The sequence below is a fragment of the Ovis aries genome, chromosome 20 (assembly GCF_016772045.2).
Source record: "Ovis aries strain OAR_USU_Benz2616 breed Rambouillet chromosome 20, ARS-UI_Ramb_v3.0, whole genome shotgun sequence".
NCBI classification, from domain to species: Eukaryota; Metazoa; Chordata; class Mammalia; order Artiodactyla; family Bovidae; genus Ovis; species Ovis aries.
The window spans coordinates 10,882,979-10,902,620 of NC_056073.1; the positions used below are offsets into that span (position 1 = coordinate 10,882,979).

At 43.0% G+C, this 19,642-nt stretch overlaps 1 protein-coding gene across 6 annotated transcripts in view; it reads left to right on the forward strand.

Moving 5' to 3' along the window:
* The first annotated feature begins 4,471 nt into the window (after positions 1 to 4,471).
* Positions 4,472 to 19,642, forward strand: part of C20H6orf89 (chromosome 20 C6orf89 homolog) — a 38,321-nt gene continuing 23,150 nt past the window's right edge. Inside the window, exons 1-5 of one of the 6 annotated variants that reach the window (XM_060403143.1) lie at positions 4,472 to 4,550; positions 8,237 to 8,309; positions 13,594 to 13,896; positions 14,397 to 14,604; positions 15,067 to 15,280. In XM_060403143.1, coding sequence (XP_060259126.1) covers positions 14,416 to 14,604; positions 15,067 to 15,280 — 403 coding nt within the window. In that variant the 5' untranslated portion in view covers positions 4,472 to 4,550; positions 8,237 to 8,309; positions 13,594 to 13,896; positions 14,397 to 14,415. The remainder of the gene's footprint in view (positions 4,551 to 8,236; positions 8,310 to 13,593; positions 13,897 to 14,396; positions 14,605 to 15,066; positions 15,281 to 19,642) is intronic. The other 5 variants (XM_060403144.1, XM_060403145.1, XM_027959035.3 and 2 more) reach the window with 5 other exon arrangements.

A 19,642-nucleotide genomic window follows, 5' to 3' on the forward strand; every position in this document is an offset into this window, starting at 1 on the left:
GCTCCTTTGGAGGTGATCTCCAAGTGGAGACGGCGCCATTCTATGGACGCTCTGATTGGTTCCTTTAGGCATGGGGAGGCGTGACCGACCGGCAAATCTGCACTTCTAATGGAGTTAAAGCCTAACCTTCCGTTTGGAGGAATTTCGTAGTCCCACAGTAGTGCTGAGACCCAGGAAGAGGAAGAGAACGGAAGGGGATAGAGATGAGAGCTGCCAGAAACTAACACTAATGTAAGGCGCTGTACATTTACATAGCACTTGAACATTATGATGTTATCTACTCCGCGAAACAGTCCTGTAAAGTTGATGTTATTATTCCCATTTTTCAGATGTGAAAACTGAGACTCAGCTGTTAAATGACTTATGTGTCCATAGCCAGGCTTCCCAAGTGGCTCAGTGGTAAAGAATCCACTTGCCAATGCAGGAGACACAGGTTAGATCCCTGGGTCGGAAGATCCCCTGGAAAAGTAAATGACAACCGACTCCAGTATTGTTGCCTGGGAAAATCCCATGGACAGAGGAGCCTGATCTATAGTCCATGGAGTCGCAAAAGACCTGGACATGGCTTAGGTACTAAACAGCAATAACAGGTCCATAGGCCCATGCTGCTGCTAGGTCGCTTCAGTCGTGTCCGACTCTGTGCAGTCCCATAGACGGCAGCCTACCAGGTTCCCCCATCCCTGGGATTCTCCAGGCAAGAACACTGGAGTGGGTTGCCATTTCCTTCTCCAATGCATAAAAGTGAAAAAAGTGAAGTCGCTCGGTCGTGTCCAACTCTTCGTGACCCCATGGACTGCAGCCCACCAGGCTCCTCCGTCCATGGGATTTTCCAGGCAAGAGTACTGGAGTAGGGTGCCATTGCCTTCTCGGACAGCCCCATAGCCATGAAGCAAATCAAACTTAGAGTCTCCAAAGGCAAAGTGTCTGGGGAGAGGGAAGAGGGAAGGACTGGGAAGAAAATCAGAGATAAAGGAAGGGAAAGCTAGGAGAATGAAGATCAAATAGGTCAGGGCTAGAAGCAAGGATTAGAGTGACTGTGGCTGGGATAGATGGAAGTCCAAGGTTGTTAGGAGTGTTTGAACATTACCAAAGACAATGAGAGGAGGTTTGGAGGGAGGACAAGAAAGAAATGGGGTCAGTGAACATACTGTAAATGCTTTGCACAGCACTTGATAATGGCAGTTAAATGAATGCTTGCTTTATACCAGGCATCCAGTAAGCACTATTGTGTACTTGCACACCGTTAAAAATCAAACACAAATGGAACTCAGACTTGAAAATTTCCTCATTCACAATTTGAAGAGGTTATACTCCATTTATAGTTATTATAAAATATTGGCCATATTCCCTGTGCTCTGCAATATATCCTTGTAGCTTATTTTTGAACTTTTGACAACACTTAATCTTCAAACCCACAAGAGGTAGATATCACTATTCCCCCTTTTATTTTGAGGAAACTGAGACTTGCAGAGATAACTTGCTCAAAGTACCGCAGCTGTGACCCTGTGCTCTTGACCACAGTTCAGCCCTAGTTTCCTTAATTGCCAGGCAGGAATAAGGGTATACAAGATTGGAAAGGTCAAACCAGACAGTGTGCTCCTTGAGAGAATAACTGAGCCATGTTCATCTTTGTGTCCTCCTCGCAGAGGACTGAACATAGGATGCTTAAGTTTCATTGAATGAATAATAAACAGAAAATTACATTTTAGGGGCTTCCCTAAATGTTTACCACTGGTGGCTCAGTGGTAAACAATCTGCCTGGAATGAATCCCTGCAGGAAGATCCCAGGCACCACCTTAACTAAACCAACTAAGCCCCTGTGCCACAACTCCTGAGCCTGGGCTCTGGAGCCTGGAACCGCAACTACTGAAGCCTGTGCACCCAGAGCCCATGCACCGTGACCAGAGAAGCCATCGCACTGAGCAGCGCACGCGCTGCAACACAGAGTAGCCCCTGCTCTCTTCAGCTGGAGAAAAGCCTGTGCGGGAATGAAGACCCAGCACAGCCATAAATAAATGAACAAAATGAGTAAATGAATAAACTTATTAAAAAAAAAGAAACTTACATTTTAGACTGGTGAAAGACTAATGTAAGGCATAATTAATTTACACTTCCTGCAGTCTTGTGTTCGTGCCCTCTTTATGGCCTTTGAGCTGGATGGAAAAGTTTTCATTGTTGGTCCTGTCTGTTGTTATCTGAGTTTCCTTCCTCGGGACCTTACGTAGTTCCTTGCTACATATCTTGGGAGGCTTAGGGCATGGTGAAGATGCATTGGGGTTTAACAGAAGCATAAGACAGCACCTTGCTGGCTCATTCCAAAATCCTTACTCAAGAAGCTCAGCTTTGGTTGGACTTTTTATTCCCAAGAGAACATTACGTGTCAGTGACTTCAGGGCAGAATTGACAAAGAGGCCTAGATTCCTGTTCTAAGTTCACTATTAGATTGCAGCTTGTACTTCATTTATTCTGTATCTAAGTTTAATGTGCCTTCTGAGTAAATGCCCCTTATTAAAAACAAAATTATAACATCATTTTTGAGCTGGAATCCTAAGGATCATCCTCTTTATCTCTGCTCCCTGTAAATGACACATCATCAAACATGTCAACTCTTTTTTCCAAAGGTCCCCAAACTGTATTCCTTTCTTCCCATTCCCACTGCTGCTTCAGACCTTTAACACCAGGATTAGTTCAGAAGCTCCTTTGCTGGAGATTCCCTGCCCTTTGGTTTCCCTCTAGTAATCTATTTTACACACAGCAGCCAAAGCCCTCCTCTGAAATGCTATAAGATATTGCCATGAAGTATTAAATGGTTTCTCTTTGCCTATTAAAATCCCAAATCACTTGGCCTGAGCTTGAAGGCCCTTCATCATTGACCGCTCACTGACTTCTCCAGTCAGATTTTGGACTACTTTATTATCCAAGCCTTATATGTGGAATCAGCATTCCCACTTTCAGTCTTCTGCCCAAGCTAGTCTTTTCCCTTGCAGTGCTTTACCAAACTTCACCCAATCTCCCCTGTTCCATCTCCTGTCTACTCATCCTGTCTGTAGGAGACTCTCCTTCTCTCTTCTTGATCTTTAATTTGGTGCCACATTCCATCACTGTCTAAATGCTTGTCTCCGATTTTCTTCTCACCAAGTAGACTGTCAATAACCTATGTTAGGGACCCTGTCCTTATGCAGTTGGGCTTCCCAGGTGGCATAGTGGTAAAGAATCAGCCAGCAATGCAGGAGACAGGAGTTCAATCCCAAGGTCAAGAAGATCCCCTGGAGTAGGAAATGGCAATTCACTCCAGTATTCTTGCCTGGAGAATTCCATGAACAGAGGAGCCTGGAGGGCTACAGGCTATGGGGTCACAGTAAGACATGACTGAGCAGGCATGCCTTATCCAGTTCAGTTCAACATTCACACAGGGCGTGTTCCAGATCAGAATCTGAGCACAGCGAACGTGAAGTCGCTGGGTGTGTCCGACTCTTTGAGACCCCATGGACTGTAGCCTACCAGGCTCCTCAGTCCATGCAATTTTCCAGGCAAGATTACTGGAGTGGGTTGCCATTTCATTCTCCAGGGGATCTTCCCAACCCACGGATCGAACCCAAGTCTCCCGCACTGCAGGCAGACTCTGCTGCTGCTAAGTCGCTTCAGTCGTGTCCGACTCTGTGCGACCCCATAGACGGCAGCCCACTAGGCTCCCTCGTCCCTGGGATTCTCCAGGCAAGAACACTGGAGTGGGTTGCCATTTCCTTCTCCATTGCATGAAAGTGAAAAGTGAAAGTGAAGTCGCTCAGTCGTATCTGACTCTTAGCGACCCCATGGACTGCAGCCCAGCAAGCTCCTCCATACATGGGATTTTCCAGGCAAGCGTACTGGAGTGGGGTGCCATTGCCTTCTCCAACAGGCAGACGCGAATCTCGAGCAATTTAACCTTCCCATAAACTTCAGCTTGGTTAGTAAGAGGGTAAATGAAGGTTGTTGAAGAAGTTTCACGAATATAAAGTCCTTTGTAATGTGTGGCGAAGAGTAAACATTAATGAGAGTATAAAGAGTGTATAAAGAGTGTATAAAGTGTATAAAGAGTAATGAGTGTGCCGTGCCTAAATTTGAGTGATCTATTTGTCTGCCTTTCTTTTAGATTTCTTACGTTATCCCTCCCACTTCCTTCTCTTAATGCCTAACACGCTGCCTGTCACATAGTAGGAGGCTCAACAAATACTCATTGAGTGAATTAGTTCAGCGATGAAGTCGGCATTGGCTCACAAAGAGACCGCTGGCGAGGACTGCAGAAGACCGAGAGGGAAGAACTGGCCGCCAGGGGGAGCAAGAAGCCGTGCTCTCCAGATCTCGTGATAGTTCCCAAGTTCTCCGAGACATCGCCTGTTCTACTTCTGGCGGAAGCTTCCGGCGGGAAGAAGGAGCGCGGCCTCGTCTGTGGAGTGGGAGTTGCTTCCGGGTTGCGCGCCCGGAAGTAGGAAGTTGTCGGCCTATCCTCCTCGCCCGGCGGCTTGCTGTCCCCGAGGCGGGAGGAGCCCGAGGGGGCGCGGGCCTCGCATGTGAGTGACTGGGGCCCGAGGCCGGGAGGGGGGAGGCAGCTTCGTGACAACACTGTCGCCGCACCCGTCTGTAAACTCCTCGCGCAGCCCACCTTTCCGCGCCAGTGCCACTCCTGCCCCTGCGCTGACCCCTTCTCTGAGCCTTTGGCGTTTTGCGGACTGACAGCACCCTTCACCAACTCCCCCGGGGTCAACTTTCTTAAGACTTCTCCCTTTTCCTTGGCTCTGCCGCGGAGAGCAGAGAGTTCGCCCTAATTGAATTTGTTTCGCGGGGTCACAATAGTGACCAAAACAGCGGTCCTAGCGAAGTCTATATTTCATTGCCCTTTTAGCTTTGTCTTTTTTTTTTTTTTTTTGAATGTTTACAGTAGATTTCCCGCCCCACTCCGAAACATCTTTTTCTGATAATTGTTAGGGAAGGAATTTTTTTTTTAATTTTATTTTTTTATGATAAACATGGCATCTCGGATTTCAGAAAGGAATATGACTTGGTTTATTGGCTTGATTAAATGAGCTGTTTGTAATCTCCATTTAGAACAAGGAAATTTGCCTGCTTCATGTTGCCTAGTATTTTAAGATCAGTAGTCCTGCAAGCCACACTTCTTTTCTGGTCTAAGAGCCTGCATATCCTTGGTATTTGCCATTACACCAGTTTTAAGGTATTTGGCCTTCTCTTCATGATAGGGGCTTCCCTGGTGGCTCAGATGATAAAGAATCCGCTTGCAGTGCAGAAGTGGGTACAATCCCTGGGTCAGGAAGATCCCCTGGAGGAGGAAATGGCAACCCATTTCTGTATTCTTGCCTGGAGAATTCTTTGGACAGAGGAGCCTGGCCGGCTACAGTCCATGGGGTTGCAAAGAGTCAGACTGAGGGACTAACACTTTCACTCATAATAGAGACTACTTCCAGAATAATTTCTGGCGCTTCCTATTTGCTCATTTGGTTGTTCCCATAGTGGAAGCTTCTATGGACATCTTTCCCTTAATAAATTTGCTTGTTTGAGTTATGACAGTTTCCCTTTAAGGAAGGACATGCTTTAACCTAAATTTAGCTTTGCTACATTGAAGTTTTGACTGAAGTTCACATCCACCAATTCGAATACCACAGGCCCTGTTTGCCCTTTCTGCTTTAGACCAAAACAGTTTTCAAGACCCAGTTCAAATCCCTGTTCTTCCACAGCTATTTAAAGCTCCACACACACACAAAATCCAAGTGTGAAGTTCCTATCTTGCTCACCTAAACTCTCATTAGGCTGATGTGTTTTTGAAAAATAAGTAAAATAAACCATTAGTTTGTGAACAAAATGATTAGGTCTTTTCTATAAATTGTTCAACAGGCAGTGATAAGTTTCCATATCTCTGAGGTGAATTTCCATGTCTGTTATTAGTTTGTGTTGTTATTTTCTCCAAAAAATCTGCTTTCAAGAAACAGTTTCGTGGCAAGGAAGACAAGGAATAGATGTAATACAGGGTGATAGGGTTGTGTTTAAGGTTCAAAGGGCAGAAATGAAGGGCTGAGATTCAAAGGGCAGAAATAGTGTTCACTCATTGGACAAAGCACAGGAGGATAGTTTTTGTAAGCAGAAAATTATGTGTACAGAAGCAGAAAGGTGTGAAATAGTATGGCAGCAAAGAATATGAGGAAAGAATGGGAAACGAGACTGAACAGATAGGCAGTAACCAGTGGGTCATGCTAAGTAATTTGGACTTCATCTTATTATAATTATTAAGTATTTAATTTGGGTAATAAGACAAATGTTTTAGATATATCACCTTGTAATTGATTAACAACATGGTTGGAAAGACACAATTATCCTTATTTTATAGATAAAAAACTCTGAGGCTTTAGAGAGGTTAGAACAGTGTCTCATGGCCACACAATAGATGAAGAATCTAGTATTTGAATTCAGCTTTTTCTGACTCCAGTTCTGGTATTCTTAACCACCATGCTAAATTGTTCCCTAGCCAGGCGTGGGAAGTCAAGGAAAGTGCTAAAGTGCTTTGAATAGATGAGCAATGTGAGCCAATTTGTGTTTTAGAAAAATAATTTGTAGAGACAGGCGCAGAAAGGAGAAAAGGGGTTGGAAGTATAGAAATTAAAATATCTTTGTGATGGTCTATGGGAGGGATGTTGAGGGCCTTGACTGCCACTAATGCAGAGCTAAAGAGGTGATGAATGTGAGAGCTATACAGGATATAAAATTGAGGCTTTGGTGATTGGTTCATTGGTGCGGATGAGGAAGCAGGAGGAGAGGTTTTAAGTTTGGAAAACTGATGTTTCCATTATTTAAGAAAAGGAATATAGTAGGATAAACAGTTTGCAGAGGAAAAATAATAAGTCAGATATGGACACATAACACGTAGGGGACTATAAGAAATTTGGGCCAGGATGTCTGGTAGCTGATTAGATAGATAGGTCTTGAGTTTTGGAGAGTTCTCGATCGGAGAAGTGGAGAAGGCAATGGCATCCCACTCCAGTATTCTTGCCTGGAAAATCCCATGGGTGGAAGAGCCTGGTAGGCTGCAGTCCATGGGGTCGCTAAGAGTCGGATGCGACTGAGCAACTTCACTTTCACTTTTCACTCTCATGCATTGGAGAAGGAAATGGCAATCCACTCCAGTGTTCTTTCCTGGAGAATCCCAGGGACGGCAAGCCTGGTGGGCTGCCACCTATCGGGTCGCACAGAGTCGGACACGACTGAAGCGACTTAGCCCCAGCAGATTAGAGAAGAGATTTAGGAATCACTAAAGCTGGTGGCTAAAGCCGTGGAGGGAATGAGACAGTCAAGGACATCCGTGATGAATACCAACATTCCTAGAGAATGAGAACAAGAGAATTATGCCAAGATTTGAGGGCACTTGAGGGAGATAATGGATGGGAATGGCAGCTGCTGCAGAGAGATAACTGAAAAAGTGTCCTTTGGACTTGGCATGTGAAGAAGGCCTTTGGTGACCTTAGTGAAAGCAGCATCGGTGGCGTGGGGAAAAGAAACAAATGGAGACCTGAGAAACGAGAGGGAAGTGAAACTATTTTTTTTGAGAGCTTAACTTCGAAGAGAGGAAGTATAAGCTTTGGAAGTCTAGAGAGGAAGAATTTTTTTTTTTTTTTTTAAACCATAGAAACTAGAAAAAGTGAGATGAGGAGATATGTTTAAAAATCTAGGGGTTCTTGCTTCAAATATGGCAGTGTCATAAAAGGCCAGAAAACAAAACACCAGCATCTGTTGTAGATTTAAGTAGACCAGCGAGGCATAACAGCTAACTGTGATGTGTGATCACTGGTTGGTGCCTAGATTTCTAAAAAGCGGTATGGCCGGCCTTTCCTTCCTTCCTTTTTTTTTTTGAAAGTTTGACCGTGGACTAGATACTAAGTAATGTTAGACAATTATTACTTTTAATAGGTATGACAATGATGCTGATGGTTATGTAGAATAATACCCTTATTTTCAGAAGGTACATATTGAAACATTTAGAAGTGATTTCATGATGTGTTACATTAATAAGTTTCAAATGGTTCTAGTAAAAAAAAAAAGACAGTTGGACCAAAAGTAAATATAGCCAAATGTTTGTTAACAATTGGTGAATCTAACTTAAGGATATACAAACATCCTTTGTACTATTACAGTTTTTCTAGAGGCTTGAAATTTTTCAAAATAAAAAATTGAGAGAAAAACAGTATATTTTCAGAGAGCAAAGAAAACACTAGACTCTTCAATGAAGTCTCAATGAGCAGAAATGTCCAGAAAGAGGAACGTTGATGGTAAGAGTACAAAAAAGTGGAATCCCCTTAATTGTAAATTTAAAGCAGTTATTACAGTTTTAAATTGCTCCTCTTTTAAATTGTATCATTTTAATGTTTTATCATTTATCTTTTCTTTAAATGTGGAATTTGGCTTTTATTACAATTCAATGATAACATTTTTTTTTCCGGTTTAATGAAACACGTCTTCAATCAGTGAGAATCATTGGAAAAAATAGAATGGAATATATTCATAACACTGAAGGATGGATTATTATACTACATAGCTAGCATAATACCAAAGAACCTAGTATGTGGAAAAAAGAAAATTTATTGTTAGGTACTCTCTATGTTCCTACCATAGTCAAAGATTGGGAAATATTTAGATGGGCTTTTGAAACTTTCTTTCTGAATACAGCTTTTGTATTTTAACTAGATGAGTCAGTATTGCATCTTAGAGTTGCCTAGATGGTATAGCTGTTTATTTAGGGAAACAGCTTTGGATTTGACATCCAGAGTGATGTCATATCAGTGTTCAGGACATATTTATATCAATAGAGAAATTCTGTTTTAAACAGTATGAAGGAGAAATGTACATTTTGTCTGGCCTCTTATCCTGTTTTCTGCCTTAAACATCTTTATTGGTGAGTTCTGTTGGAGTCATTCTACCAGCTATGGGTCTGTCCTGTGTTTTCCTAGACTGAGATTGAGAAGGAATTGTGGAGAACATCCCTTCAGAGTTGTCAGTTGCCTCCTCCTATTCCTGAAGTAATCCTTCAGACATTACCAGCCCCCTGGCTCATCTCCCCCAGGCCGCTCTTGAAGGCAAGATTTCCTAACCTCAGCACTCTTAACATGTCGAGTTCTTTGTCATGGGGAGTTGTCCTGTGCATCATGAGCGCTTTCGTCTGTATGCATTCGCTGCTTGTAGTGCCCCCTACAGTTTTTGTGTGTGTATAGCTTTATTTGGAGAAAAATGTATCATTCACAGTCTATCGCCAAGTGCACTAATGTGTGTCCACACCACCGAAGATGGTAATCTGTTACGTAAGAATTTGTTTTGTTCAAGATCAGAAGTAAATACAAGCCTAGGAGACTTGCTGCGAGGCATGAGTTGTGACTATGAGAGAAAGTAGAAATTCCAGGTTTTCCTGCCTGTTCCCTTTGGTTTCCCTCTTCTTGGGACTTTGAAGTTGGCATGGAGAAGAAAAAAATCATTGGGAAACGTTGAGTACCCCTCCAGTTTTGACAGTCTAAAAGGGCTCCAGACATCCCCTGGGGAGCAGAATCACCTGCTTGAGAAGTACTGTTCCACAGCAATGTCTCCTGATTGGGGGTGTGCCTGTGATCAGCAGGAAAGAGGTTTGAAAACTTCCACACCTGGGTCCCACTCCCAGGCTTCTGGCATTTCAGTGTAGAAAGGGTGTTGCATGATACCTTGATTTTTGTAACTCTGCAGGTCATTCTGCCTATGCCCTTGCAGGTATAAGCCACTCTTAAGGGTCAAGCTCACTCATTGAAACTTCTCTGTGGCAAAGCTCATTTCTGCCAGAGTTGGACCTTCTTACTAGAGAGAAAGGGATTGCCATCAAGCTTCAGCTGATTTCACTCAATCTGGATGAATATACTTGATGCTTAACCCTGACTTTGTTTGTTTGTTTTTTAAGGGACAAGTTCTTTGTTTTTGTTTTTTTAATACAAACCCTTGTGTTGAGGCTTGACTTTCAACAGATCCCAGTAAGGGAGCTGCTCTGCTAGTCTGACCTAAAGGGGCAAGATTTTTTGTTGTTGTTGTTTAATTAACATCCACTAGATGCCAGTAGTATCCCTGAAGTGTGATAATCACAAATGTCTCCAAGCTTTCTACCTACCCCTGGGGGGAGGGGGAGGAGAGTTGCCCCTAGTTGAGAACCACTGATTTTACCAAAGACAAAAGGAAAGCTTATTACCAAGACCCTCCGTGTGCTCGTAGAAACTTCATTAAATTATTAGTAACTATCCTTTTGGTAACTTGGGAAATGCATCAGAATCTCAGGGAAGAAGGATGTACAGCTGGCAAGAAGTGTGTGTATTCAGTATCATATTATCATTTTGTGCTTCCTGAAATAGTCATACACCCCTGCTAAGTCGCTTCAGTCGCGTCCAACTCTGCGCGACCCTGTGAACTGCAGCCCACCAGGCTCCTCCATCCATGGGATTCTCCAGGCAAGAGTACTGGAGTGGGTTGCCATTGCCTTCTCCCGTAAACTGCATAGTGATACACCAATTCAACTTACTGCTATGGGGGAAAAACACCATTTAATGAGACATGAAGGCAAAGCACAAACCCGACTAAGGGGACACACGCTGTGGACCACAGCACTGCTCTGACCAGAGCAAGTGGGGGGACGGGGGAGGGGAGACAGATGGGAAACTGCAGCCTCGGGGGCGGGGGGCAGGGTCTGGATTGACGACAAGTAAGCAGACAATAGGATGAGACAGGAAAGGAAACTTTAAAAACATTCTGACTCAGTCCTCATGTCTTTTGGATGAGGAAATAGGTCAAGTGACTTAGCCACATCATAGCAATAAGTATAGTAAATGCCACAACAGCGATAAGTTCAAATTCTATAAATACATATTTAAAATATCTTCACTGAGATATAACTTATGTGTGCCGTGAAACTCACATATTTAAAATATACAGTTCAGTGGGGTTTGTTTATTTACAGCATTGCACAACAGTCACAATTTGTTTTGAACATTTTTCTCACTCCGGGAAGTAGCTTTGTATCTATTAGCAGTCACTCCCCATTCCTCCCCACCCCCTCCCCTAGGCAACCCCTAATAAATATTTTCTGTCTCTGTTTTGCCTGTCCTTGACTTTTCATATACATTCAGTCATGTAATTATCTTCTTTCATTTAGCGTAAGGTCCTCAAGGTTCATCCATGTTGTAGCTGCTGCTGCTGCTAAGTCGCTTCAGTCGTGTCCGACCCTGTGCGACGCCATAAATGGTAGCCCACCAGATTCCTCTGTCCCTGGGATTCTCCAGGCAAGAACAGTGGAGTGGGTTGCCATTTCCTTCTCCAATGCGTGAAAGTACAAAGTGAAAGTGAAGTCGCTCAGTCGTATCCGACTCTTCACGACCCCATGGACTGCAGCCCGCCAGGCTCCTCCGTCCATGGGGTTTTCCAGGCAAGAGTACTAGAGTGGGCTGCCATCGCCTTCTCCAGTCATGTTGTAGCATGTGTCAGTATTTTATTCCTTCTTATTATCCAGTAATATTCCATTTTGTGGATATTATTGATACATGAATATTATTGAAATCCATTTTGTTATCCTTTCCTGGATATTTGGATTGCTTTCATTTTTGAGCTCTTATGAATACTGTGGCTTAAACAAGTTTTCATGTGGGTATTTGTTTTAGATTATCAGGGGTACATACTTCCAAGTGGAGCTGCTGGCTCCCGTGGTAACTCTGTATCTGAGTTTCTGAGGAACTGCCAAGCTTCCCAAAGCCGCTGCATCGCTTTCCATCCCCACTCGCAGTGCACAAGAGTCCCGCCGCCAGCACTTGTTACTCTCGGGCTGTTTGATTATAGCCGTCCCAGTGGGTGAGAGGCGGCATCTCACTGGCGTCTTCATTTACACTTCCTTGATGGCTAATGAGGTTAAACCTCTTTTCATGAGTTTCTTGGCCATTTGTATATCCTCTGTGGAGAAATATCTATTCAGATATTTTGCCCATTTTTAATTGGGTATTTATCTTTTTATAATTGAGTTGTAAGAATTCTTTATGAACTCTGACTGCTAGTCCCTTACAGATATATAATGTACAAATAATATCATCCACCCCCCCATTCTGTAGGTTGTCATTTTACTTTCTCGGGTATCATTGGCAACACAAAAGGTGTTCGTTTTGATGTATCCATTCTTTTGCTATTTGTGCTTTTGGTATCCTGGCTAAGAAGCCGTTGCCTGATCTTGTGTTATAAAGATTTCCTGCTTTGTTTTCTAGTTTTAGGTCTTTTATCCATTCTGAATTAATTTCTATCTGTAGTATAAGGAATCATCCAACTTTGTTCTTTTGCATGTGGATATGTAGTTGTTCCAGCACCATTTGTTGAAAATATCCATTTTATTTTATGTTATTATTTTTTTTGGCCATGCCATACAGATTATGGAATCTTAGTTCTCCGACCAGAGATTGAACCCCAGCCCCCAACAGTGAAGGAGCCAAGTCCTAACCACTGAACTACCAGGGAATTCCCGAAAATACACACTCTAGAATAGAGTTTCACCACCTGAACCTTAAAATGAAGCCCTATGTGGTCTTAAAAAAGAACGCTTTGAGCAACAGCAGAGAGTTTGGAGAAAGATTGTGTACCCTAAAATGTGTGGGGTTCCAACCCCCTCCAGTCCTCAAAATCTAGGTTACCTGTTTGTTAATCCACCGATCGAAGTCTGACTCTGATTTGGTCAGCCTTGGCTTGGGGCCCAGGTATGAGCATTCCTGAAAAGCTCTCTAGGTGATCCTGCTGTGCAGGCAGTTGAGGACTAGGGCACTGTTCGAGGAGGAGCTGTACCGGGATGTGTGCTGGCCTGCGGCAGCGCAGGCGGCCGCCTCTGCTGGAGCCTCCTGATGCTTCTGCTCTACAGAGGGCAGCATTTCCTCACAGAAGGGATAGAGTTGTTCTGTGTTCGTTCTTTTCCATGTTAGAAACACCTCAGGGATGAAATCTGTGAAATAAGAGGACCCTGTGCATTATGAAAACAACAGCAAAACTCCCAACCAACAGAAGACAGCATGGATCCCAAGGGCTGTTTCTCCTCCCATGAAGAAGTGAAAGCGAAGTCGCTCAGTCATGTCCGACTCTTTGTGACCCTATGGACTCTAGCCTACCAGGCTCCTCTGTCCATGAGATTTTCCGGGCAAGGGTACTGGAGTGGGTTGCCATTTCCTTCTCCAGGGGATCTTCCCAACCCAGGGATTGAACCCAGGCCTCCCACATTGTAGGCAGATGCTTTACCATCTGAGCCACCAGGAAAGTTTTTTCCTCATATAAATGAAGAAAAATACTGTTCCGTAGCCCAAGCACTTTTTAAAGAGAAGTGCTTTATTTTGTTTTACAAGTGATCCAGGGAGAATTCTATATTGCCTTTACTTTTTGCCTTTTATTATATGACCATTGTGAAATGGCCTGACTTTAAAATAACTGTGAGAACACAAGTTGAATTTTAGAATGAGTTATATAGATCTTAGGTTTTTAAAACATGTAAAATACAAACAAAATGCCCTTTGTTGTCTAAAATTCTATTTGCAGAAAAGCATGAGGACTGCAGCCTGTCAAGTGTGAAGTGCTCCCATGCCGTGATTTTGTGTTGTCTGAAATCCTTGCTCAGCCAGGAACGAGGCCTATCAGCAGGTTCCTCAGTGAATCTTGCCTTCAGTGATCAGTTTCTCCTCTCATGTTGCTAAAAGGTTCATTTGATGTGAAAGGAAGGAAATAAGTGATTAATAACACTTTCGATAGTCTATTTCTTTTTATTTTAGTAAATTACCTGTAGCAGATCTCCTGTGATTGGTTTCAGAAATCATTTGGGAGACTTCCCAGGTGGTCCAGTAGGTAAGCCTCCTCGCTCCCAATGCAGGGGCCCAGGTTTGATCCCTGGTCAGGGACCTAGATCCCACATGCCTCAACTAACAGATCCCTCATGCCACGACATAGATCCCAAGTGTCACAACTAAGACCCAACACAGACAAATAAATATTTATTTAAAAAAAATCGTTTTAGATGGGCACTAGCATTTCAGAGTCCTATTAAGGATTTGTTTTTGTGCTCTGAACTGGTATTCCTGAAAGTGTTTGGGAACCAGTGCTGGTCTGTAAACCATTTTTGTTACTAACCCACAATTAAGAAACACTTAAAAATTTGTATCACATCTTGACATTATCTCAACATATTATGTTTTACAAAAGAATTGGTCAGCAGTGGATTGGGAAAAACACAGAAATGGTCCCTCCCCTCAGGTGGCTGAGAAGGACTGTTCTGAAGGATGTAACTTTGAGAAGGAAGTACTTTCAAGAAATCATCTTTTTACATTTATTTTCTCTCTGTCTCTCAGAGACTCTGCATTGGAAGACATGGATCTTGCCGCTAATGAGCTCAGCATTTTTGACAAACTCTCAGAGACTGTTGATTTGGTAAGACAGACGGGCCATCAGTGTGGCATGTCAGAGAAGGCAATTGAAAAATTTATCAGACAGCTGCTGGAGAAGAATGAACCTCAGAGGGGGCCACTCCAGTATCCCCTCCTTCTAGCTGTGTACAAGGTAAAGACTTGGAAATAGTTTAGATGGAGCACAGGCCCATCAACATTCTCCCCAGATATTACTGGTGACTGATTCCACCACTGAACCTTGGTTTTTCTATGAGTCAGTTGGCCTTTACTCTTTGTTACCATATATGATTAGGAAACTTGACTCTTTTGTTAAATGTTGTAGATGAAAGCTGTGTACTTATGGTCAGCTGTATTTGCATATATTTTTTAAATGGTGAATATGGCCCTTGATCCATGTGATATAAACTTGGTGAGCCTTGCAGTTGTCACCGTTGTCAAGCTTTAAATCCTTTCAGAAGTGAATGTCAATTGCTTGTTCATGAAAATGGATTAGTTCTTAAAACACATTGGACATAGTAGAAGATGCCTGTTGTTTTTTTTTTTTTTTCCCTTGGCATTAAAGTATTTCATTTGCTGGGACCATTATTAATCCATTTCCTGTCTTTCCTTGTAGGTCTTCATAACCTTGGGATTAATCTTGCTCACTGCCTACTTTGTGATTCAACCTTTCAGCCCATTAGCACCTGAACCAGTGCTTTCTGGAGCTTACACCTGGCGTTCCCTCATCCATCACATCCGGCTGATGTCTTTGCCCATTACCAAGAAGTATATGCCAGAAACTAAGGGAGCTCCTCTGCATGGGGGCAATGAAGACAGACCCTTTCCAGGTAGAATACTACATTTACTGCTTATCAGATACAGCTTTCTTGGCAGTATATCATGAGAAAGAAGGTCACATTTATTGACATCTAATGAGAGACACTTTGCTGTATTGTCTCATTTAATTCCATCCTCAGTAAAACTCTGTGGGAATGGGTTTTATTGCCCCATTTTGCAGATTGAGAAACTGAGGCTCAGAGGATGAAGAAACTTGTCAGAGAGACACATCTGGTGTTGTCAAATTCAAGCCCCCCAATTCTTAAACACACATGTTGGGGATGAGAGTTTTTCCTCATAGGAAGGATTTGAGTGTATCTTTACCATTTTCTCTCCTATGATCCCTATCCATAATAGATATTTTAATAAGCAGCTATTGCTTTATTGAAAGCATCTGAGTCCAACCCCTTAATAGTCCTTAGCCTGTTGGGCTAGGTTTTTGTCTAGGTGTATCCCTCTCTTTCAGTTGAATCTTTTCTGTTTCACGATTCACTTACATAGTGCTCATAAGTATACAACTTTGCCAATAAGTTGAATTTAAGAAACCCTTTAATTTAGTAACAGTGCAGTGGTAGCACAGGAATTCCTGGTCCGATAGACCATTTGAGGAGTTGCTTTTCTGAAAATAGTGTAATGCAGTAAGACTTGAAATTTGCTTTTTGAGAAAGAATAGAGGGATATTATTTGGGGATTTTATTTTAGTCATTATTATTTTATCTATTTATCTTATTTGCCTGTATGAAGGAATATGTACATTAACACCACAAATGGACTGTAGAACTTTTTGTATAACCATGTTCTGAAACCTTAGGCTTCAACATAACTGTTGAAAAAGTATGTCTTCTCTTCAGTGTTTTCCAAAAAAAAAATTAGTAGTTGAAACCAAGCTTTATAATCATAGTGCTACTCTTTAAGCCAAGACCTAATCAGTCATAAAAATCATCACTTGGTTTGGGTCTCCTTTGAAAGCTATTTTTGTACACTTGGGGAAATCCTGAAGAGGTTTCCAGGATTATATCAAAATCAGAGGAAGGGAAAATTATAAAACAAAAACCCCACCTCATAAGTCTTTTTTTTTTTTTTTAATCAACTCATATATTTAGACTTTTAAATTCCAGATATAACTTTCTTATGTTTATTGGGAAGGTTATTTTTGAAATGTCATCAACAGAGCTCCAGCTCTTTATCAGGGAGGTCCAGAGCACATGGGGAAAAAGCCAGAGAGACTGATCAGTGAGGCCAGCCTGCCGTGCTTCCTCGGATGCATCAGCCCCCATCCTGTCTTCCCCTCCCAGCCTCCCGAAGCTCATCTTCTGCTCTGTGGCACATGGGAGGAAGTCCACAGTGTTTAGGACCAGGTTCACGGCATTTATTTTCTTTCTCCCCATCTTATAAACTACATTTCCACAGACTCTTGAGTTAAAAAAACATAGTCAGTGGACAGTGATTGCTCATTCTGTGTATCAGAGTTTAAAAATTCAAGAAACATCTGTGTCTTGTCAACAAGCCAGGTTCAACAAGCCAGGTTGTTTGGCGACTCCAAATGAATATTTTGCCTTGCATATTGAAATAAAATGAGTCCTTAGAGTGCACTTGTAAAGAGAGAGCATTGGAGGGGTGTGGTTTTAGGTCTTAAATGTTGTTGATTCTACTACAAAGCTGCTTTTACTTGTAAATGGAGATTTGTTACCCTATTTTCCTGTGTCTCATAATTCTGGGAAGCTGTAGACATGTAACAACATTTTGCATAGCATTTGGAGGGAAGCTTCAGTTCAGTTCAGTTCAGTTCAGTCGCTCAGTCGTGTCCGACTCTTTGCAGCCCCATGAATCACAGCACGCCAGGCCTCCTGTTCATCACCATCTCCCGGAGTTCAGTCAGACTCACGTCCATCGAGTCCGTGATGCCATCCAGCCATCTCATCCTTGGTCGTCCCCTACTCCTCCTGCCCCCAATCCCTCCCAGCATCAGAGTCTTTTCCAATGAGTCAACTCTTCTCATGAGGTGGCCAAAGTACTGGAGCTTCAGCTTTAGCATCATTCCTTCCAAAGAAATCCCAGGGTTGATCTCCTTCAGAATGGACTGGTTGGATCTCCTTGCAGTCCAAGGGACTCTCAAGAGTCTTCTCCAACACCACTGTTCAAAAGCATCAATTCTTCGGCGCTCAGCCTTCTTCACAGTCCAACTCTCGCATCCATACATGACCACAGGAAAAACCATAGCCTTGACTAGACGGACCTTAGTCGGCAAAGTAATGTCTCTGCTTTTGAATATGCTGTCTAGGTTGGTCATAACTTTTCTTCCAAGGAGTAAGCGTCTTTTAATTTCATGGCTGCAGTCACCATCTGCAGTGATTTTGGAGCCCCCCAAAATAAAGTCTGACACTGTTTCCACTGTTTCCCATCTATTTCCCATGAAGTGATGGGACTGGATGCCATGATCTTTGTTTTCTGAATGTTGAGCTTTAAGCCAACTTTTTCACTCTCCTCTTTGACTTTCATCAAGAGGTTTTTTAGCTCCTCTTCACTTTCTGCCGTAAGGGTGGTGTCATCTGCATATCTGAGGTTATTGATATTTCTCCCGGCAATCTTGATTCCAGCTTGTGTTTCTTCCAGTCCAGCGTTTCTCATGATGTACTCTGCAGATAAGTTCAATAAGCAGGGTGACAATATACAGCCTTGACGTACTCCTTTTCCTATTTGGAACCAGTCTGTTGTTCCATGTCCAGTTCTAACTGTTGCTTCCTGACCTGCATACAGATTTCTCAAGAGGCAGGTCAGGTGGTCTGGTATTCCCATCTCTTTCAAAATTTTCCACAGTTTATTGTAATCCACACAGTCAAAGGCTTTGGTATAGTCAATAAAGCAGAAATAGATGTTTCTCTGGAACTCTCTTGCTTTTTCCATGATCCAGCGGATGTTGGCAATTTGATCTCTGGTTCCTCTGCCTTTTCTAAAACCAGCTTGAACATCAGGGAGTTCATGGTTCACGTATTGCTGAAGGCTGGCTTGGAGAATTTTGAGCATTACTTTACTAGCATGTGAGATGAGTTCAATTGTGAGGTAGTTTGAGCATTCTTTGGCATTGCCTTTCTTTGGGATTGGCATGAAAACTGACCTTTTCCAGTCCTGTGGCCACTGCTGAGTTTTCCAAATTTGCTGGCATATTGAGTGCAGCACTTTCACAGCATCATCTTTCAGGATTTGAAATAGCTCAACTGGAATTCCATCACCTCCACTGGCTTTGTTTGTAGTGATGCTTTCCAAGGCCCACCTGACTTCATTTTCCAAGATGTCTGGCTCTAGATTAGTGATCGCACCATCATGATTATCTGGGTCGTGAAGATCTTTTTTGTACAGTTCTTCCGTGTATTCTTAAGAATGCATAATGAAATAAGGGGTGAATGGAAACATGTTGGGGAGACTTAGGTAACAGAAGTGCAGGGACTTCCCTGGTGAGTCCAGTGGTTAAGACTCAATGCTTCCATTGTAGAGGACATGGGTTTGATCCCTGATCAGGGAACTAAGATCCCATATCCTGGGAGGCCCCCCCAAAAAAGAAGTGCAAACTGCTGGTCCTGGAAGAGAGCCAGAAAAGCAAAAAACATATCATTCCTGTTGTCATGTACCAAAAAGCAGCGGCCTTTCAGTTAGGACTGCTTAGCAGTACCTTTATAGTAAATATAGGGGGAGAATGTAAAGTGAGTGTGGCTGCCCAGAGGAAAGCCCTTCAGTGTGCGTGTCCCTCAGGGCTGGCCTGGTGCTCCCAGCGGTCACCTGACGCTCTGCAGGGCCAGCGGTGACTCCACAGGCACCACACCAGTGCTGTAAGCATTCCTCTCGACCGCTGGCGGCTCTCCCTCTAGACTACCCAGGGAGCAAAAGGCGACAGAAGTGGGGTTTTGTTTTTCTAGGTTTCAGCCTTGGGTAGAAAACCCTGCCCCTAAATCCTCCTCATAGGGTGAATGAGGTGACTCTGTGGTGAGTCATGTAAACACCCCACTCTGCAGCAGAAAATAACTAAGCGACTTCTTTAGTACTTGCCAGTTGCCAGGCCCTGTTCAAAGGGCTTTCCATGTGGTGGCTCGTTTGATCTTTACAATATTCCTAGGCAGTAGGTTCTGGTTTTATGTCTGTTTTACAGAAGACACTGAAGTACAGTGAGATTAGGTCACTTGCCTGAGAGTCCGAGGCTGGTAAGTCATGGAACCAAGGCAGGCAGATTCTTTACCGGATTCTTGACCACTGAGCCACCAAGGAATCCTTGCCTTACTATTTGACTTAATCTTTCCTCTCTCTTTTTTAAAAAGAAATGCTGCTTGATTTATTCTGTTTGGCTGTGCCAGGCCTTTGCAGCATGCAGGCTCTCTAGTTGC